This window comes from Serinus canaria, chromosome 5 (genome assembly GCF_022539315.1).
Source record: "Serinus canaria isolate serCan28SL12 chromosome 5, serCan2020, whole genome shotgun sequence".
Taxonomy (NCBI): Eukaryota; Metazoa; Chordata; class Aves; order Passeriformes; family Fringillidae; genus Serinus; species Serinus canaria.
Genome location: NC_066319.1, coordinates 29915685 through 29938519, shown reverse-complemented (window position 1 = coordinate 29938519; position 22835 = coordinate 29915685). Strand labels below are relative to the sequence as shown.

Sequence of the window (22835 nt, the reverse complement as noted above, 5' to 3'; positions counted from 1 at the left end):
ATTTGTCAGCAGATCAATCCCTTGTTTCCCTGCTCTTCACTAGAGATCAAGAGGGTGTAGGTGCAGGCAGCTTACTCTCTGACTGCAGCCAATTTTGGCTTTGACTTTAAGTCTGGTACATCCAGTAAGAGCTTTCATGAGCCCAGATTCACGGATAGTGTAGCTCATGAAAGCAGCATCTTACACATTCTTGTTAGATTGACTGTGATAAATGCACTAGATCTACAAAATGTAGGCATATAATGCTATGTACAACTCTTCACACGTAATGCCCAAGGCAGGCAGAGGCACAAATGTTCCAGAGCCATCCCAGCTCTGGCAAGGAAGAGAGGAGCAAGCCTGTTGACTTGTCTGCAGAATGGGATCGTGTTCTCATCCTTTGCCTTTGAAAGAGGATTTCAAATGCAAAATTGATACTTTGGGGAGAAGTGGAGATGGTATTGTAGTCAAATATCCTGTTGCTGCTCTCATCAATAGTGAGGGGCAGCTGTTTGTAAATAAAGGCAGGGTTTTGCACCCCTAGCAGCAAGCTATCATGCCCACATCAATTCCTTCACCACACATCCCACAGCATCTCTGCTGGCTTTGGGCCCTATTCCTACAGATGCATGTGCAAAGTAATGAATCCGTGACTGTCACAGATTGTTCCCCCCGTACCTTTTGCTGCTGTTCTGCCCAGACAGGTTTTAGGTTCAGCCTGGAGAAGAGAAGGTTTCAGGGAGAACCTGTTGCATTCTTTCAGGACTTAAAGAGGGACTGTAAAAAAGATGGAACCCAACTTTTTAGCAGGGCCTGATGTGATAGGACAAGAAGGAATGATTTTAAACTGAAGGAGGGTCGATTTAGATATTAGGAAGCAATTCCTTTCTGTGGGGGTGATGAGGCACTAGCACAGCTTGCACAGAGGAGCTATGGATGCCCCATCTCTGGAAGTGTTCAAGGTCAGATTCAGTGGGGCTGTGAACAGCTTGATCTGGTTGAAGATATCCTTGCTTATTGCAGGGAGATTGAGCTTAAATGGCCTCTAAAAGATCCCTCCCAACTCAAGCTATTCTGTGACTTGCTGGAGCTTCTTTAGCTTCATTTGGGAGTTTAATGAAGTCAGATTTATGTAGTTGTTTGGAAATTTTACCTGAGACTGCACCTAAGCTTTTGTTTCACTTGGCCTTTACTTCTCTCATGGAACGTCATAGCAACAGTAATCAATCCTTTTCACCTTCATTGGTTGCTTTCAATACATATTTGTACACCTTTATTAGGATTTCTTCTCGCCACCTTTCTGCAGCCAGCCAGAGTGAGTGGTAAATAAGCTTTGTTTCGTGTAGTGTTGCAATCACATACATCACTCATTCCAGTGAACTAATTATCATCACATTCAAGTGGGAGATTTTGCAGATTTCAAAGCTGAATGAAACCTACATGTTGCACTTGAATTTTGGCTGAATTTTTGGCCTACACCTCCCTTTTTAAAAGTGAAAAATTGTTGGTTTATTGTCACTTCCTACTATAAGCTGAACAGTTCTTCCTTTGAGACCAAATAATGCTTAGGTATCCAGTGGTATACAGAATTAATCCATGAACAGCAAGGTTTAACACTGTGGTGTCTTTTAAACTCTCTTACAATTCATCCATATTTTACTGATTTCTGCTGGTCAGCACTGGGCATTCCTGGAAGAAGAACAGAGAAGGGCACAAAGTTCTTTTAGATGTGTTTGTCTCCTAGGGATCTTATGTCCTGCAGAATCCTAATGAGAAGCTGCTGTTAAATCACCATCATTCTTTGCAGAAAGAGAGAATAGAATTTTCTTTTGACTTTGAAGTTAGCAAAGATGGATTTTTCCAGTGTAGCTAGAACTGTGGGATTTTCTCAATAGCTTTTACACTGTTTAGACAGTCTAATATTTTCCCTAAAAATATTTTGTGTCTTTGTTTATTTTCATTTTTATCTTTTCTTTTTAAAAAACATGATTATTTAAGATGTAATTTGTTTCATCAGATACAAAGTGTTGGACAGCTAACATTGGGTACATTTGATTTCTGTTTTATTCTGAATTATGGTCTTGCATCACCCATATAATTTATACAGAAACACTGTCTGATTATTCATTTGAGTTAGTCTGCCTAGAGGTGTGATGTTAGTATTTGCTGTACACTTAGTATGAGCACATTTGCTGTGGTAGTGAGATGCTTAACATTCAGTGCAGGAGTCCTGGGTACATTTTGAGTACACAGAGCAAGTATTAACTTGTTCACTGTGCCTATCCAAGAATCTCATTTGCCTTGTCATTTCTTAAAAGCTACTGCCTTTTCTCAGTGATCCATCACACACTGCTAGTGTAAAAAAAAAACTTTTTCAGTGTGCTGAAAAAGTTTGGACACTGGGAATTTTATTAAAAAGCAAAAAGAATTTTCTGCACAACGTGGTCTGCTGTTTCAAGCACAGCAGAAAATTATGTGAAGGGAGGTGCTTATATACCTGTGTTGCTATATCTATATTCATGAAAAAGTGTGTATGTTATAGGAACCCTGAGGGTTTCAACATTGAGTTGTGTGGCTGGGAAGTAAACTGGCAGAGTTTGTCTACACAGTGCAAAGTTGTAATCATGTGAAAGCATTGCTCTGTTACAGCTGAGTAGTGTCAATAAATGATTCAACTGGTTTTACCTAGTGCATGAAAGATGTTTTAACATCTTCTAAAACTGAAAAAAAAAATGGTGTTTTGGAAATGTGCATAGTAAACATCTTAAGAACACTGTAATAGAGAGAATATATTCTGCACAGGGGGTTATATATATATATATATATATATATATATATATATATATATATATATATATATATATATATATAGTTACCTATTACTATAAACTACTGTAAGCCATTAATTAAATAATAATATTCCAGAGGAAAAGGTAAACTTAATATATTTAATACTCCTCACTCAATATAGGTTCTGAATTCTGCTGTCTTCCACTTTAGTGCTCTGTACTACAGCACTCTCAACAAAACAATTTTAATCTTCTGTTTGAGAAACCAGAATTGTTTCAATTGTTTCCATGACAATCTTGGAGGTGAAAAATGTGATTTGTGCCAGAAGTTAAAATAGTCCTATATAGGAAATCATTTGAGAGAATGCACAGTAGGTCACTTTGGCTTTCAAAATCTGTTTGCTTGTTCAGTTCTAACGAAAGTGTCATTGGCTTGTGCCAAAACTGACAACTGTTCAGACTCTGAAGACATGAATTGCATCACTGGATGTCACAAAAGAATAATTTCTATGAATTTTTAGGTTATGGAAAAAGTTCTTTAAAGTTGCTGTTGTTAGAGATGCTTTATCATTTTCTTGGGGAGTAAAGATACCTGTAAGAGAATCTTGAGAGAAAGTATTCTTTTGTAGTTCTTCTGTTGCTGTGGTGTATTCCCGAAAAATTAGCGCTCATTAGTCCGCCCTTTGTAGTGCAGAAGGTGTTTTTTGGGAAGGGTTGTTTTTATTACATCTTCAACATTGAAGAGTTGAGATCTGGAAGTGTTTGGAGGAGCTGCTTAACCTGTGGAAGAATTTGACTGAAGTTTCAGAAGGGCGAGTGTTTTGTGTGCCTTATTTGTTCTTGGCAAAAGGTAGCAAATGTTAGGAAACATCAGACAAGATCCTCAAAACAGAAGAGTTCCACATTTCAGTTTCAGTAACCAGTGTGCTAGAGCTAAAACATTGCAAAATTATTTATTTATAGAAGTGAAATTGTAAGTTAGAACTTCTGGTTCTTACTTCTCTCCTGGTTAATTGCTGAGTATACTTCCCCAAACCACAAATACACCCACTCCTCCCATATAGAAGAATCTAAGTTTGGCACTAGTTTTGAAAGGAGCTGACTGTAGCCTGACTCCACTTTGGTATAGATATATAGTCTAGAAGATAGTACACATAACCAGAAACACTGTCTAAGGTATATTTTTATGAGACAGTGCTCCCTAGCTGTTATTCTGTTAGTTAAAGCTCATTATGTTGTCACTTCAGTCATGTAGAATTCTTATTGGCATAGTGTAGATACCCATGCTTATTTCTCTCATTTGTGCTGCATAGTTTGTTTTTCAGAGAACAAAATTTTTGACTTCTCATGTTTTGTTCCTTTTCTTCAAATTTTAGAGAATTATTTAAAAGTTGGTCTGGATTTCCTATTTTTATATTAATACAAAGCAGTTTGAAATAGCTGAGGGAAAACTTAAAATAATAGTAATTATTAACAGAAAACATTTTAGCAGTGTTTTTGTAATAGCAAAATGGTTTTAATGTCTTTACCAGGACGTCTTCAGCTATGCTACTTTTGCTGGACAGAAAGGGATTTGTTCTTGCACAAAGTGGAGTCGCTGTGGGAAGCACAGCGCTTTGCACATAGAGAGAGGGCTCAAAGAGGAATCAGACACCTGGCCCTTCTTTGTACTAAGTGCAGGGATTTTTCCCATCTGTTGTTTTACCAAGCTCCTCCTGACCTCCCCACCATTGCAAATACTCTGCCTTTTGACTCTGGCCTAACACACCCCTTTAGAGAGCTGTAATGTACTGCATCTGTGGGCTGGGACCAACTCTGTACAGCCAAAATGCATTGCTTACAGTGCAGAAGAGCATTTAGTGTCTTGTTTTTTTAGCAGCTACTGAAAATGATTGTTCTAGTGGGTTTATGACAATGTATAGGAATAGGCAGAATCATAAAATTAAGATCAGTTTTTATGGTGTAAATATTTTATACACATTTAAGATCTTAAAACTTTGTTTAGCGATCGGGAATAAAAAAGTATTATTGCCACAATATATATTAGATGTGATATTTAGCAAATGTGCATGGTTGGATGCCCAGGTGCATCAATTTCATTAACACTTCAATTGCACAAATGGGGCAAGCAAATAGCTGATCTATGAAGTTTATATTGCATATAAATGCAATCAGGTTTAGTTAAAAAATTTAGATCTAGAACTGCAGAAGTGGAAGAATAATTTACAAATTCCACAAGGTTGTTTTTTCTAGTATATTAATTTAAATTTTCAGCTTCTCTGTAGTGTTTAAAATGTGAAGCATCTTTCTCCAAATGTTTTGCAAGCTATAAGTAAAAAAGAAACTGAGTGTTATGAAGTAAATATTTTAATGAGTTTGATTTCAATTGAACAAAACAAGGACTTTTGAGGAAAGCTACAATGAACACTAAGATTTTTATTAATTAATATACAGTTTTTTGGTGATGATTACAATAATAATAATAATTTATTTACAAAAGTAATTCTCATTGGGGTCCAGCTATTGGGAATTAAATATATTCATGACTTGGTCATGCATAAATCATTGAGCAAATCTCTATTTGCTACCTGCTTTTTGTGGTCATCTTCACAGTGGGAGTGTTCTGACAGACTCGTTCACTGCTGCTGGTTTATAAAGATGGCAGACACTGAATTAGCTTCTGTCACAGGGGTCTCCTGCCACAGGCATTAGGCTGCAATAAATGGTATGGTGGGTCCCAGTGGAAGGAGTGAGAGAATTCAGAGGAGGCAATTTACAGAGGAAGTCAACGACGGGGGGGGAATAGAGAAAACAGAGTCTGTATTTAATCTAACAGTCGTTACTGCTGTGACATTTTTGTTCCTCGCACCATTAAATTTTGTAGGATCATTCTGTGATGTTTAGGTTCTGGGTGGCAGCAGAATGACTGCAGATTTGTTGAGAGGGCAAGCAGCATTCTTGTGCTGCAGAATTATTGTCAGTGGAAATGTGTTATTAGTGTGTGCAGCTACACCAGTTTGTAGAGTTCAGTTTTAGCTGGCTACGTTAATCAAGGATCCATTCAACTTTGGCTGTTTGTGGACTTGAGTTGGGAGAAGAAAAGGAAAAAGAAAATGGAATGGGGTCAGTTAGCAGAGAAGTATGTATCGAGCTTACCACTGGTAAGAGGGAAAGGCGCCAGGGTAAGCCACTGTAATAGGATTAGACATGTTTTGTTTTCTTTTATGTAAAAAAAACCCTACAAAAGTCTGAGAGTGCTCTTAGTATATGTCTATGTGTAGACATAGCTGGATTTAACAGCAACAATTCCCGACAAGGACTCACCAGTCTCAGTATGACTTTCTTAAACACATAGTAAAGTAAAATTAGCAAAGCTGGATCATCACTGCATGAGGAAGAGCAAACACATGCATCAGGGTCAGCACTAGCCCCATGTCTGCCTAGTCACCACCAGTCATCCCAAACACAGCCACCACTTTAGCCTTACTTTAGCATTACATTTTTATAAACCTACTTGATTTTGATTGTTTTGTAGCACTAGCAAATGTGATCAGTTCCATCCATTTGTCAAGATAACTGAGCAATTAGCCAAAGAAATTAGATTTTGGAAAACATCAAAGACTGCAAATCCTGTCATGCCTTATCCATAAAAAAAAGACACTGAATATCACCACACAGGTTATTGGTGGCAAAGAACAGGAAGAATTCAAGGAAAGACAGCATAATGGTGAAACTGAGATGAGTTAAAATCCTTATCCAAAAAACTTTCCAATGTATTGAAAGAAACCAACTGCTGAAACTTGTATTTCTTGTTGTTCGTGGAGAAGAAATAGATTAGTGTTTTTTTGGTGAGAAGCTCTTATCAGTCTAGCTCCACGGGAAGCTCTATTTTCTTCCTGCCAAATAAGAGTAGGAAAGTAGAGAATAAGCTGAAATAGCTGATTTGTGAATAAAAATTACTGGCACATGTGTTGTCTCCAGCAGAGGAATTCTGAATAACTTTGAAGAAGCATCTCGTCTCCAGGCTGAGAGATGCAATTTTTATTCCTAAAGTGCACACTTCTTACACAACTGGTTGACAGACCTGACTGACCCTTTTGTTGCATATTTGACTGATCTATCTCTCTAGTTTTTTTCTGCTCTTCTGTGGTCTGTGAGCTCTGTTGCAGAGGTTATATAGGTATTTCTTTGGTAAAGCCCTTCCAAGATTTCTGCTTTCAGTGGAAAGCTTAAATAGGTAATTAAATCTTATTGATGCTAATGCTGTAGTCTGTTAAATATAAATTATCTGCAAATTTGTCCATTAATTTGCATTTATAGCTCTATTATATTCTATGCAGAGTCATAGATTTTAACTTGTTCAACAGAAATATTATTTTCCACAGAGGCAGTTTCTGTCATCTAAATTTCATTGAATTTATTATGATTTCTGGGTCTCATATTTGCATTTTAGTTGAAGAAGTGAAACTTTATTACTGCCTAAAACCAGCTGCAGAGTATATGAAATGTCTCAGATCATTGCTTACTATTGAGGTCAACCTTTGCAATGCTTAATACCTGAAAGACAAAGATAAGGAGTTTCTGAACATTTCCAGAAGAGTAGTCCTAGATCATTCAATTGAATCAGTCAGCATTTGGTCTGTCCTCCAATAACAGCCTGGGAGGGTTTCCACAGGTTAGAAGCTGAACTAACAATTTATGTGGAGGCAAAGAAAGGCAGTGAAGCAGCAGAGAACTCTGTGAAACCAATTGGCAGTGAGCCATCTGTTAAGCAACCGCAACTACGTCAAAGATATCTAAAAATATACCAGCTGGTTTGGGAACATAATGCCCTAACTCCAATAAAAAGGCACTTTGTAAACAATCAAAAATGTGCTTTAAAATCAATTGCATTTATTCATATAGCAATGAAATATAAGAAGCACTACTCTCATCGATGTTCTTAGTAAATCCTAAATAATTAAATTGTTTGTCCGCTTCTCCTTTTTGGAGTAGAAACTAGCATTTTATTTTCAATCCTATTGTCTCTCTCCGTGGCTCCCCCATGTCCTGACACTTCTGTCATGTCCTGTCTTCCCATTTTGCTTCTCCTGAGTTTCTCCCTCGTCTATTTTCTGTCAAAGCTGCCTTGGGCAGTCTTTCTTAGCAGAACCATGGAATGGTTTGGATTTGAAGGGAACTTAAAAATCCTCAGGTTCCAACCTCCTTGCTGTATTCCATCCCACACACTTCATTCACTCGCCTTCACGCTATGCTCAAATCTCCCCTTCTGAGAATCCTACTGCTTGGATTTCCTGCAGTTCTGCCTTCCCACTTTAGATTCCTTCTTCCCACATTCTCTTGTCCTATCTAAGTTACAAACCTTGCCTTTCTTTGCAACCTCCAAGCTGGACTTTCCGCATTTGTCTTTCTCCTGAACTCTGGCTTTTACTTTCAGGTACTTTTGTTTCTGTGGAGCCCCTCTCTTCCACCTCCCTCCTATATGGACTTGTTTTCTTTGCACTATCAGCTTATCCATCAGAAACTGGGGACGCTTTTTGGTATCATTTTAGTGTTTTATGCAGTTTTGCTCCAGTATTGTCCACGTACCTGAGTCATCAGCCTCAGGTTCAAGAATCAGTGTAAAGCTTCAGTCCTGATTAAGGCATCAGTGTGACAGCTCTGAACGAAACATCATCATTTTTTCCTGCATCTGCCCAACAGTGTCACCACTGCTGCTGTAAGGGAGCCAAGGGCAACAGCCTTCATTTGTGATTCATCCTGTGCCAACACTATGGCCCCCTGCAGTGTGCAACAGCTGGCTGATGGTGAGACTACCAACAAAAAAATTGCCCATGAAACAAGGTTGAACAGTCTTAATTCAGCCTTGCTAGAGTACTGGGAAATGTGACAGTGCTGAGTCACTAATTCCTTAATAGTTTCCATGGACGCAGGTGTTGGCAGCCAGCAGTTAACTCCTGAATGGGACACAGATGAAAATCTAGGTTTGACATCACTCTTCCACCTTTCCTTCAAGCAAAAAATAGTGAAAAAAGTATGAGAAAACCTGGCCACCAGCACTTTGGTACCTTGTTAGGTGAAACAAAAAGTTGTTACAGATTGCAGCATTGCTGTTTTCATTCATATATGTATAGCAAATTTAGAGTGTGCTTCCCAGTGTGATGGTGATTTCAGTTCCTGTTCAAGGCACATTTTAAGTCATGTTATTTAAGGACATCCCAAAAGTGGACTATACAGTGGCTAATTTCAAGAGCAGATGTCACTGTAACAGTGGTTTACTTAGCAGCAGCTTTTTTTGGTTACATCCATCCAGTCCAGTCAGCCTGCAAACATCAAATAGGAAATATTTCCTTGTTGGTAGAGGTCCATCTGCATTAATAAACATAAGCATATTTATTTTGAAACTATTTTTAGAAACTTGTGTTGAAGATTTTAGTGCTGCTTGGACTTTATGCCCTTTCAGATTTTGTTGCTTAGTCTATACATTTTTAATAATAACATTGCCTGCTAGCAGTGACATTTTATGAAGGTCATTTTTCTTGTGAAGTTGGAGAATGGACTTGAATTTCATTGAAGGAATCCCTGAGCTGCAGGAACCTTGTTCATGGACTGTCTTGCATCTTGTACTACCTTTGAAGCCTGCTTAGAATTTTAACTAATGATATCTTCAAAGTGTCACTGTGCTCAAGGGCAGAAAATAAATCTCAAAATGCACCTTATATTTAAAAAGTTTTGAATAGCTTTGAAGCATGGTATTAACTGAAATGAAAAGGCATGGATACAGACTTGCTAAGTATGCACACGCAGAGAATTCCATGTTTCACTAACCTTTTTGTGGTCAGCAAAGTGTCTCTTCACCATTGCAATGTCTTTATCTTCTGTATTATAAAAATCATCTGGTCTATGGATGTCTTAAGAATTTTTAATGTGACTGATGATTTCATACCTCTGCAGGTATCTTAAGGTAATCTCTCTCCATGGAGGAGTTTTATTTTTGTCTACATCATTCCAAGTTCACTTCTTCTTATTTTCCCTGTGTAAAACACAGTCACTGGATTGTATTTATATGACTTTTCTGTTTTGCATAGAGGATGGCAGATCCAAAAACCAACCTGCTATGCTTGAAATACAGGAGACCGTGGTGTCAGCTACTAAATTAAAATTGCCTGTTTTTTTAATAAACCAAAGTTCCAGCTTCGCCTAACTGAGCACATTACAGGTTTGCTTATTAATAAAGTACTCAAAGGTTTACCTGGTAGCAATGTATGATGTCTTCTAATAATGATATTGATTTCTAATTAATTAATATTCTGATATTCCTTTTAAAATGTCAAAAGCTGGTGATCATGTCTGAGAATATGGCCATTTGAATGTCTGTACTCTTGATGTTTGGGGGTTTTTTTTCTGTTTTATTTATTGCTTCATGTAAGAACCCTTACATGTAAGCGTCCTTCTTTAAGGGGTGCTGTTGGGTTAATTCTGTCATTTTCCTTCTCTATTATTTTAGTTTTCTCTTTGTAAACTAAGAGCTTACAAAAGTACAAGTATGTGATTTATAATTGAATCTTTCCCACAAAATAATTTGCCTGGCTTTTTTCTATATCAAACTACAAAAAAAATTCAGCTTATTCAGGTGTCCTTATGATTAGGTTGTTCTTTTCTGTTTCTGTTTTGATAGTTGTACCATCAAAGCATTGTAGTTTGGCTGTATGTTATACCATGGATTTCACAGTTTTATGACCATTGCTACCAATTTACTTGTGATGAATAAGTTAGAATCTTGTTTCAGAGCATGAAGCAATGTGATCCACTGAACAGCAGCTACTGGGGGAAATGAGGAGAGGATAGGGCTGTAACCTGTCTTTGAGAGGTTGTGTCCTAAGAAAAGTTAGATGTTGGGTGACTGGATAGACTGTGTATTTGAGAAAATCTGTGTTAGGAAGTAAGGACAGAAGGTTGTGAATGATTTTCCATCTGATTCCCTGTTTGGGAAAAGGATAAAAAGACAATAATTTTCAGACTCTGCTTCCAGATTTCTCAATGCTCACTGTGTATGGACTGCTTATGAATAAAAGCCACCAGCCTGTTTGGAACTGCTGTTTTGCTGACATGATGAAAGGGGAAGGCCTCAGCCTCTGGCCATTATCATTACCATTTTACTATTTTCCTGCCTGCCTGCTACATGGGCTTCCCTTTGCAAATTTTTGTTTATATCTTCTGCACAGACTGATTCATCCTTCTCATGCCTGGGAAAATCTCAACAGGAAAATGCACAAGATTGATGAGGAAGAGAAGGCAGTTACATTCTTTGCTTATTCTCAAACAGTTTTTCTGTTCTGTTGGAGGCTGTTGTTATTTCTGTGGTGTTGGTTAACACTTTTTATATTTATAGGGTCCTGACTTTTTATAACTTTCTGTAGCAATCTTCACAGTGCTGCTAACAGTCCATCCCAACTCCTTTTCTTTTCCTATTTTGCACAACTAAAAAAAAAAAACTCTATAGCTTGTTTCAGTTGAGAATTTAGCAACAACATTTCTTGGCAGAAAAAAAATGAGATGTTCCTACTTAATTTTTAGCTGGTTTCATTTTTGTCTTATCCTTGCAGTTGTCCACTCAGTTTGCTATTTAATCTTTGATTGCAGGCCACTAAAGAAGTAATAGAGCGAGAAGCCCCGGGGATGGCCCTGGCAATGCTGATGGGATCACTTAATGTTACACCTCTGGGCATGCTCTCTAGGTAAGACTACTTCCTTCAAAATATGAGGGGAACTCTTTCCACGGAACTACTCATTGTTATCCAATGGCTGAGCACAAATCATTGAAGACTGCCATTGTTATCAAGACCAGAAGTCTCAATTTCAGAGAAGGGGCCAAATTCAAATAATGGTAATTGCATTGTCTCATTAAATTCCCTTTGTTGTCTGTATTAGAGACTGGATCCTCCTGTATTTTCTGTGCCAGGTTACTTATAATGTTGATGCATACTCTTAAATAGCTGCCTTCTCATTCTAGAACTGTGGTGTTTTGAGGTGAGTGAAGAATTTTTCTGTGTGTTGTTCATCAAGTATTAACATGCTTTTTTGTGGCAAAAAAACCCCTTTGATAGAGACAAATGTTTTGTACTACCCTAGATCTGGAGGAGTACCATTAATTTATCTCTCAAAGTCCCTGGAATGCATTCACAGTCTGTGTGGTTTTCTTGAAAGCACACACAATACCTTTGCCAGCAGTACTTAAGCACTTTTACTTACATTTGTGTGCTCTCTTGAGAATTTTTGACAGCTCCATTTCTCTCTTGAGCCCCTAGGTCTGATTACTGGTGGCTGAAAATTTGAGTTTCGGGCTGCTAGTCCTTTCGGGCTGCTAGTCCTTTCTTGATTATGGGTTGGTTGTACAGGACATTTAGCTTTTAATGCTCAAAAATATTTAAAGCAGAGTAGAAGAGCCAAGAAGATGACTACTAAAGGAGCTGTCTGCCAGACACAATTCCACTATTCCATTTTTATCCCTCTGTGGACAGTTCTTATTTCCTTTGTTCTAAGTCTGCCATAAACTGTAACCCACGTATGGGATTTGCTGGATTGGGTTTGTACTCCGTGAGCTTGGCTACTGCAACAAGAGAAAATGAACACATTTCTTTAATTCAGGCTCATCTCTGCTGCAGTAGGGATTCCTCAGCTGGAATTCTTTCTAAGCTGGGGGTACACAGTGTGAAAGAAGGCAATGTGAGAAAAGAGAGGCTAGGAGTCAGGCAATACTCAAACTGCCGTTTGAAAACAACAATTCAGGCTGGCTTGTGTGATATCAAAAGTTCATTTAGTGGCACAAAGACGATCTCTGTGCTGTTTACTTGTGAGCATTGTGCCAGCTGTCATGGAAATACTTGTTACCCTGCTAAAAATGCCACGCAACCAATAAATGACATGAATCACTGAGAATTATATGTATAAAAAGAAATCCAGGGAACTTAACTATCCAACAAGCCATGTCCTTTAGCTCAAAATTTTTGCTAATGCCATAGCTGGAAATTATTTTATTTTCTGTTCTGTCTTCACTTACAGCTCAGGTTTTAATTCCATAAAGAGAATGTCCTACAGTTTCTCTAAACTGTAACTTCCATATCTGTATGGTTTAGTTTTGTCTTTTTGCATTTTTATTATCCTTATATCCCAGCCCTGGGGTTTTTTTCACCTTGGCTTTTGTAAGCCACTTTTTACAACCTCAAGACAAGATTCTGTAATTTAATTTCTTTTTTTTTTAATGTTTAGCTAAAATGTGGAATAGTCAAACTCTAGCCAGCAGAAAACATTCAGCGCTTGGGTGTTCAGCCTTACATCAACACCAAAGGAATTTCTAAAAGACAAAAATAAATAAATAAATAAAATCTTCTCTCTTTGGTGGTTGGTTTTGTCTTTTCTTGAGGGAGAGGAGAAACTATTTGAAGAAGAATTATATATAAATTGCATAAATAGAATTTTCACCTGAGAGTAACTTCCTTCTCTGCTTTTCTTATGTTTAATCTTTAAATAGAAAGAACCTATTTGAATTAATACAACAGGCACAACTGCACAGCTTAGTGTTTTTACCTGGCCAGGGACATAATGTTTGACACAGTTAATTACACTGCAAAGGAACCATGTGTATGACCAAATAGGGACTATATCAAATAATGTATTGGCACAAGTTAGCAGTAGAATTAAGGGAGCTACACAGATCTCAATAAAGATGGAAATTTAGCCAGTGTTTGTACTATCAGTTTAATGTTAGACCCTATAAATCTTGTTTTCTGCTTTTTCACCTCAGCTTCTCCCAAGTTCTTTCTCAAGAACATAATCAGCAAATATATTGGAAATAAAGTTTATAAAATCTGATAAATCATAGAATTTATCTTAAATGCTTTCCTTTTGTTTTGGTAATGGATGTAGTTGCATGCAAGCATTTCAGTCTGTATTTCTTTCATTTCAGGCCTGTGTGTGGAATCAGAGGGAAAACTCTCATAATTAATCTTCCAGGAAGCAAGAAAGGGTCACAGGTAGGAAATGCTCTTACTGATCTGCTAGGAAGGAACTATGATGAGCACTTCTCCTTGTTTCGAATGGTAGAAAGTGCCCACTACAACAAATTTTACAAAAGTGAATTGAAATGCATGTTCATGGAAAGTTAGCACAGCATCCCTCTTAGCCAAGGACCATACAGCTCCAGTCTGATGGAAGGTGCTGTGTGACCAGGACAACATTACCTGCAGTGCAAGAGAGCGCGCACTTGAGCAGGCAGTGAAGAGTCTGATGATCTCTTACACTTTCTCTTTCTTCTCTAATTAACTGTCCCTTATCTCTGGCTTGTCTCCAGCTTCCAAGAAATCATTCTTTTTTATACAGAAGAGGAATGCACAGTATATGGTCGAACATGCTGGAGCAATTTGCAGTTTTGATCGGCAAGTGGGAAGAAAGGGAAATAATTTTTAAGAGTTTGAGAATGCTTTTTAATCTTTTCTATATGGATATATCACACTTTTCACCCTTTATAAAGTTTGTTTTCTCCCTGCATTTTGCTCTGTTTGGATGCAGAAGTTAAAATTTTTTTCTTTATCCATGCTTTCTGTCTGACTCTATAGCTGAGAGGAGGAGAATTAAACTCCAGCAGGGATTCATGTGTGTGTTAATAAGACTAGATCTTTCACTAATTTCTTCATAGTTGGCTGCTAGAAAAACAGTCTTCACAGAAATACTGCCAAGCTGAATAGTGATCTGTACAACCTGATACAAGACTGCTGAGGAAGGTCCCCATCTGTCACAAGAATCTATTTCTTCCAAGCTCAGACTAAATCTGGCCTTGTTAATAAATGTCTTTACCTCTGGCCTCTAAGAAATGCATTCCTGGTACACATCTGATGAACCAGGCTTGGAGCAGGCAGTACTGATGTGTTTAGCAGCACAGCCCTGAAGTCTCTGTTTCTTAGACTTCTGTCTGGAGATACAAAATTTATGTGGACTGTCACCTGGAAGTTGAAGAGGAAATGTTTTGAGTACTATGGTCTTGAGCAGCCACCACAGATTTTCAGATACACTGTCCATGTGTTTCTGTTCAAGGACTCAGTGTGAGCCCTCCTATGATTCTACGACTCCTTACAGCATTTCTAGAAATCTAGTGAGACTGTAATTTAAAGGAAATTTAAAAGCCTTCAAAACACATGAGAGGCATTGGGGGATGATGAGGTGGGAGTATACCTTCCTGAAATTCTTCCAGTTATACATGGGAAATCATATGTATGTACATGTATTTAACATTGCAATGGCCACCCATTTTAAAGAAGTGATGTACCAGTAAGAAGGTTATTTCACAAATAAATACTTCTTTTGCTGAATTAGGAGAGAGATGAAATAGCCTGCAATCTCTAATAGATTTTATTGTGTTCAGGAGCACTCCTAACCCACAGAAGCAATTGTCATTGTCCTGAGGCAATCAGACTTTAAAGATAGGTAAATTGCAGAAAGTGAATGAAGAAAAGAAATGAAAAAAGCTTTAATAAGTATTTTAACAGTAGTTTGATATTGGGTAAGTCATAAAAAAGTTAATTCTGCTGGAAAAGTGTCATATGATTGCATCATACAAGCAAGCTTGTAATAAATTGATTTTTATTTGTTCCTGTCATGATGATGATCTGCCCTGTCATTTTAGCATGAGATTTCTTTTAGTATGAGACATCTGTAAAGTCTCAGATTTCAGCAAAGACTTTTAAGATGAAGAGTGGAGAAAATTGGCCCATAAAAGGCTGAATCTCAAGAACCAAAAAGGACAGATTGTCACCAGGAATTTCCCTCATTTTTCGCTTTTGCCACTTGCTAATTTCTTTTCCATTTTATAAATACGATCATATGAGAAGATTATATAAAGCTATGAAATTGCAGCACTATACATAGTTCTTTAATAAAATATTAATGGAAAATGACAGCAGTGTAAATGCTTCACCTCAAAAATGGACTGCATGCCAAACATGTTTTCACCAGAGAACATCTGTGTGGAATGTACCATTGAATCCACATCTGCAGAAATCTTCCATTTCTGTGGGGTTTTTTTTTGGTTTTTTTTAGTCTTGCAAAATACAGTTAATATTGTGGAAGAGGGCAAAATGTGAAATTACCAGATTTTTTTAAGTCTTTGGCATTTTATAATTGTAGTAACAATTGCCTAAGACAATGAGTTTCATCTGCAGCATGAGCTTTTGGAGGACTTAGTGGGAATCTGGGCATTAACACTCAAGCCAGCAAGGCTTTATTTCAGTGCTGGAGTGGGGAATGTGCTTCTCTGATTAGTCAATTATTACATTTATTGGTCAGTTCAGAGATTGTTCTTCTTTTTTCTCACTTACTTGAGATCTGCTTCTTTGCTAAAGTAATGATGGTTGTGTGCTTCATTATTTTAAACTATTTTAAAAGTAATACTGAAAAGGCACAATAACTCTGCAGTTTGCAGTTACATTGTAAGTCATAATCTTTATTATCTTTACAAATATGTTTTATTATGCATTCATTTTATACAGCATTTGTACTCATCTGGTTTACTCCAGCTGTTTGCACTACCAACTTGAATGTTTAAAGAATTTATAAATCTATGAAGTAGTCTGACTTATCATTCATTACTCATAAAGAAGCAACTAAAGATGTGCTCTTATTTAGAAGCTTTGAAGAAATACAATGCTTGTGAGTCATGTTGTACTAACAAAGTGGGATATATAAACTCCAATAATTTCTGATGGATTCTTTTCTTATTATTTTGTTTACATAATTATTTTTATTTATTGAAAATATTTTTCATTATCTATTTATGAAATTATTATTATAATTTATTTTCTGGGTAATCTAAAATGTCAGAATACATTTTTAAAAATCTTCCTATGCTTGAAACAAAATTGAAGGGCAACAAAAGGAGTACTGCCAGCTTTCTCTGTCAACCTGTGGGTTCCTGACTGCATTGCCATAGCAATTATTTTTGTGACCCTGCCATCATTTTCCAATATTTAAATGTTTATATGCAGTCTCCTCAAATGACATAAGAAAACCTTCTTGTGGTGCCTGGCAGAGGAATGAGAGACAATAGTCACAAATCAAATGAGGTAGCTTACAGATGAAAAAGAAAAGAAATGGAAAACCAAAACAAAACTGAAAAAAAAACCCCAAACACTTTGAGCGTAATTAAGCATTAAAGCATGTTGCCAGCAAGGGTTGTGGAGTCTCTGTTGTTGGATTGTTTTTCAAGACTTTACTGAAATAGGCCTTAAGAAGGCTGAGATTCATACTGAGCCTGATCAGAGCAGGCAGCTGCAGCCTGTTACATCCTGAGGTTCTGCTTTGATCTGATGCAGCACCAGCACAGGTAGCTGTACATGTTATATGTATTATAGTAGTTATAATACATATACCTATATATATAGGTAGTTATTGTGGAGCAAGAGCAATTGCACAGCATCTGCAGTTTTGCTTTCTCCAGCCATATAAAATAAACTTTCTAACTGTTTGTAAGATTATAGAACAAGGAGAGGTTTGAAAAATAGCTTGTTTATGAATTTTTAGGGTTTTTTTAGTTACATGGCATTACAATGACATCAGTGTAGTTTGTCATTCTTCCAGTATGTAGAATAAGTCCATGAATAAAAAAGGATATAATTATGTAAAAGTATAATTATGAAAACCCTTATGAATTTTTCTCTAATTGTGAGGGAGCATAATAGGAAGGATTTGAAGGTAATATCCCTGCAGGGATATAGTTAATATTTTTCTTCTTTTTGTAGCGTTCTGCCAGTTGTTGTGAACTGTTTTTATGTATTACATATTCACAGAAATGTAACTTTTGTTTTCAGTATTAGCTCATTGCAATAGCCCTGTTGTGCAATTTATCATATTTGCATGAAAAAAGGCAAAAATTTATAGAATAGTCACCAGATCTGTTTCTGAGTTCATTTATCTTTTAAGAGCAGCTGCGTAGGACGTGGTAGGTTTTATTTATGATCACATGAAAAGATGCATTTAAATCCCAAATATACTGAAAGAGTAAACTCCTATTTGCAAGTGCAGGTAGCTTTTCATAGTGGTTTCTCTTCTCATTCTGCATAGGAATGCTTTCAGTTTATACTGCCAGCCCTACCTCACGCCATTGATCTCTTGCGGGATGCCATTGTAAAAGTAAAGGAGGTACACGATGAGCTTGAAGATCTACCTTCACCACCACCTCCTCTTTCTCCTCCTCCAACCACCAGCCCTCACAAACAGACAGAAGACAAAGGAGTGCAGTGTGAGGAAGAGGAGGAAGAGAAGAAGGATAGCGGAGTTGCCTCAACAGAGGACAGTTCTTCTTCACATATAACAGCAGCAGCCATTGCAGCTAAGGTGAGTCTGGCTTCTTTCCTTAAGAGACCCTTCAGTTTCTGTCTCAGGCACTTTCCACCAATGTTCATTTGCATGTTATGACTCTACATTGATGTCTTCGTGTCAAACAGATTTATTTCAGGTACATTTTGTAGAAGTAGAGCTTCATAATGAAGCTCAGTATGAATTCTGTTTTGGTAGGTGATTTCCAATTCCAGTGGGAGAAATATCATTTATTAACTTGGTGTTAACATATGTTTTATGATACCATTCTGATGTGACAGACTGGTTTTAGTGGCTTTTTATAATTCAAAGTATTCACACGCCTGAGCATGCAAAGTCCAGTAGGCGGCATGTTAAGGAATCAGAACAAAACTTTGCAAGCCAAAATATCTCATTTGAAATTAAAATTTTAGTTTCTGAAAACTGGTAAAAGTATGACAGACAGGTAACAACTTAAGTAGTAAACTATCCTGATTACTGTATTCCAATGTGCATGTCTGCATAAAAGATGGGAAATTCTGCCAACAAACTAAATATCATGAAGTCTTCAGAGCCTTGCTTTAACCAGTAATCATAGATCAGCATTACTCAAACTGAAATAATTAATTGGAGACTGCAAAAGAAGAAAAAGAGGTAACACTTTTTAAATAATTTGAATTCAAATTTTAAATATTTTCCCAAGAATTTCTGTACTATTTGAAACAATATATAAATATTTACCTCAGTTTTATGGGTTCAGTTTTTGAATGGAAAAATAATGGATCCCTGTGTGTTTGGAAACAGTTTTTTCCAAACTGTTTTATTCCATATCTACTCCACAAGTTGTGCTTTTAATTCCTATTATGAGAATTGAAAGTGTAAGTAACGCAAAATTATATGAAACAATTTCTAACCCAAAGCAGCACTATTCTAACTCCAGAAATGTGAATTCAGGTCTGAGACATCTTGACATTTCTAAGACAGCTGCAGCTGGAGATCATCTCCCAATATACAGAAAATCCTGATTACATATGTCTTTGCAGGGATGAATTAAGGTAATTATCATTTGCAAGTATCAGTTTTTATTAATGCAAATTTTAAATTGTTTAATTTCTTTGGATGCAGGCAAAGATAAATAATATGTGCCATTTTTAAAGGCAGGAAATAACCTGAGATTTCAACTGGCTATGTTCATATGAGCTTGGCATTTCGATGTCACAGTTTTCACCTCATTCATTTTTGGTCATTTGCTTGAACAGTTTCATGTTTTCCTGTCACTGTATTCATGGCTGTTATGTGTTGTGCATTAGAAGCATCCATCCTATACCAGTCCAGCTGTTATCATGGCTAAAGGTCAACAGCCCATCCCTGGTCTCATCAGTTACTGCCATCACACAGCAGGCAGTGCAGGAGAACTGGTAAGAGACACTTCCAAGAGGCTTTTGCACTAACACTAACTAAAAATGCTCTGCCTGCCTCCTAGTGTATGTGTGCACAGACAGTGCTATTTGTTTCTTCTAACAAAGACACATCAGTGCCATCTTTGAGAGCCCACGTTACAGAAAATACCTGTTTAAGATAAAGGGCTAAACAAGGTAAAGGTCATGTGTGTTGTCACTTTCAATCATTTCTCTGCTGAGATATAATAATTGCTATAAAGCCTATGCTTCTCATCAGTCACTGGTTTTATCATCTAATATACTTGATAATTGAATATAATTAAAATAATCTCCTAAAATTACTGCTTTAGAGCTATGAAATGGTAAATTTTTCCTCTTTGTCTCGTTTTGTTGCTTTTCTCTCAGTTTTTTTGTCAACATAATACAGCATTTGCACTGGGTGTTCATAGTTGGCTTTCACTACTTGCACTTTCTGCCTAATTTTGTTTCCAGTGTAGAAGTAGAATTTCTCAAAAGACAGAAGACTCCAGGAGTCAGGAAGCAATGGACTTATTATAAATTACTGGGTTTTGGTGAATAGTAGAAAACTATTTCAGTGAATGGTAAAAAAGGACCTGTTCTCTTAGGCAAATAGTAATTTAAACCATCAATCAAATAGCCTAACGCCTCTGTTTTTAAAATATGATTCTGTCTCTTGAAAAGTCACTGAGGAAATGTGGAGACTTTAAAGTTCACACACCTGATGATAAAGCTATATAGTACATATGCATACATACATACACCCATTTATTGCAGTGGTTCTTTTTTTTTTTATTTTTTTTTTTGAGTTGAGGTCACTAAACTAGAATTTGCACCAAATTCCTGAGTATCAGTAGAGCAGTTAATTTAGCCTCTATGAAGAACACTGGTAAACTGTCATACATGTTTCTGTGTTCTTTTGCAGATGACTCTTGAGCTATTGGTTTATGCATTATATAATCCAAATCAGATCTTCAAACTCAGAGCAGAAAATGGTTAGTTTTTTGGCAGGTTATTGGGGGTTTTAAGATGCCCTTTCTGTATGTTTTTAAGGCATTTTTTCTCTTGTATAACAGTCATGGTTATTGCCATCTACAGAGCATTTTCTTACCTCACCATCATTGTCAATCTTTGTTTCAGTTCTGAACAAGAGAATAAAGAACTCATGTCTTTTCCTTTTTCTTATCAATGATCTTGTCAAAGTTCTCTAATATGAAAACACAAATATTTAAACCAAAATAAAAGTATGCCAGGGAAAGGCCAGGTAAGATAAAAATTGTAGAAGCCATGACTGATGGATATGGTCAATATCTTTCTTTATCACTTCTATCCATCTCTCTTTACTTTCTGTCCTTGTCAGTATGTTGCAACAGGCTTTCCACTCCAGCTAGTGCAAACAGAAACTATTTTCACTAAGAACTAAGAATTTTGTTGTACCCCATTTAAAGCTTTGAGATCTCTGCTCTGTGTTCAATTTATTTGAAACTGAAAAATGAATAAACTATTAGGGATACAAATCATGAATGCTCAGTGTGACTTTGTGGAAGTTAAAAGAACAATCTATCCAAAATGCAGTAACTTTCCTGCCCTTCTTTATTCCACGTTTCTGTGCACCAGGGCACACAGAAATTTCTCATGTGTTTATGAGCCTCTTTAACAGAGTTAACAAGAAGCTGACTTGATTAGAGGATTGTATTGCCAAAATTTAATTCTTTAATATTAAAATTCAAAAACTCTCCAAATGTAGGGAGAAAAATTAGAAATTCCCCATGTCACATTATATTTTTTATATGTTTCTGTTAATGGAATAGACATACTAGTAGATTCACAAAATTCAGCAAGTTGTAGCGGTTCAAAGAGAATATTAGTGCTTATTTATTTAGCAATACAGCACATTCCACTTTCATACTGGAAAAAGAGCAAAATTTGTAACTGTGACCTAACTTTATTCTCTCAGTGAGGAAGTTTTATCTACACTCTAGGTAGGTTTATATGTTAATTATTTTCTGGTAATTACATTTTATTTAAAGGTAGTGATTTGGAAATAATTCTTATTGAAATTACATGCCTGTGATCATCTTTTCCCTTTATCTTCAGCTTCCTTTTCTGATTAATATCATGGCTGAAATTTTACTTAAATTTTAATTTTCTCACAGGCAAAAATTAGTACTACACATGCAGGTCAGGGGAAACTGGGATTGTATCAGTCATTTTATTGCAGAGGAGTTTTTATTACAAAAAGGTGATATCAGAAAAAATTGTAGAAGCAATGATTGCTCAGTATGGTGAGAAATAAAAATGTTTCTTACCTGAAGGGTATGAGACAGCATGAAGTATCTGGTACTCTAGAGTACCCAGAGTAAACCTAGGGAGATCTGAATCATGATATCATTTCCAAAAGCAATATTGTTATTCGTGTTGTGGGATCTAGGAGTACATAAAAGGGGTAATGGACCTGTACACAATCATATCAACATGCATGCAGCTTTTTATCAGAGGAAAGTAGTTAAAAGGTATCTTATTTGAAGACTTGAAGCTATTCTTTCTTTCATTTTGTCTTTTTTTATTTTATGCCCTTTTGAAAGTGTATTTTTTGCTGTATTTTCCTTAGCCATAGACATTAAAAAGAAGCATTGAAAGTTGTAGGGAGTACCTATGCCAATATAAAATTTGGGGATTGTCAGCCAGTTTTGGGCTTTAATGAATTTAAGATGGGGTTTCAGGAGAAAAAGTGAACAGAAGGGAAATCATGCTTCTGATTGCATACCATTTGAGCATTTGGAATATCACTGATTCAGTTTACCTCTGAGATACCTCTCTGAGATGTGATTTGCAAATTAGAATACTCCATGTAGAGGCCAGTTAGGCACTGTTTCTGAAGAGGAAGATATCCCCAGCATATCTGTCCATAGTGAAAAGAAACTCTGCTGACTTTGGAATTTACAGTGGAAATCGTAGCATGGGGTCCTTGGCCTTGCAAGCTCCTCTGAGAGCTGACAGAAACTGACTGGCAAAAAAACAGTCTAGAAACATGGTAGAGCAGAAAGGAGGCAGTTGGTGGCACTCTGAGAACAAAATCTGTTTTCACACAACTTATAAACAAGTTAGAAACAAAAGAAACTTTTAATGGGAGGAGGAGGATATAGGGTGAAATAAGATACCCTCAGTGTACCCCAGTATTTCTAAGTCAAGGTTGCCAAGTTAGACATAGTCATTGTTTGTAGAGGGGAACCAAGGAAGTCAAGGAAGTGGGAAATGAAATGTATTTAATGACACAAGTATAAGGATTGGTCATTTTTACTAC

The 22835-nt window shown here is 36.7% G+C and overlaps 1 protein-coding gene across 20 annotated transcripts in view; it reads left to right on the top strand.

The window, feature by feature from the left end:
• GPHN (gephyrin) overlaps positions 1-22835 on the top strand; it is a 271212-nt gene that overhangs the window by 156076 nt on the left and 92301 nt on the right. For 17 of the 20 annotated variants that reach the window (XM_050975922.1, XM_050975918.1, XM_050975920.1 and 14 more), the window contains 4 exons: positions 11412-11506; positions 13735-13801; positions 17880-18152; positions 19424-19531. In XM_050975922.1, the coding sequence (XP_050831879.1) occupies positions 11412-11506; positions 13735-13801; positions 17880-18152; positions 19424-19531 (543 nt within the window). The remainder of the gene's footprint in view (positions 1-11411; positions 11507-13734; positions 13802-17879; positions 18153-19423; positions 19532-22835) is intronic. The other 3 variants (XM_050975933.1, XM_050975932.1, XM_050975921.1) reach the window with 1 other exon arrangement.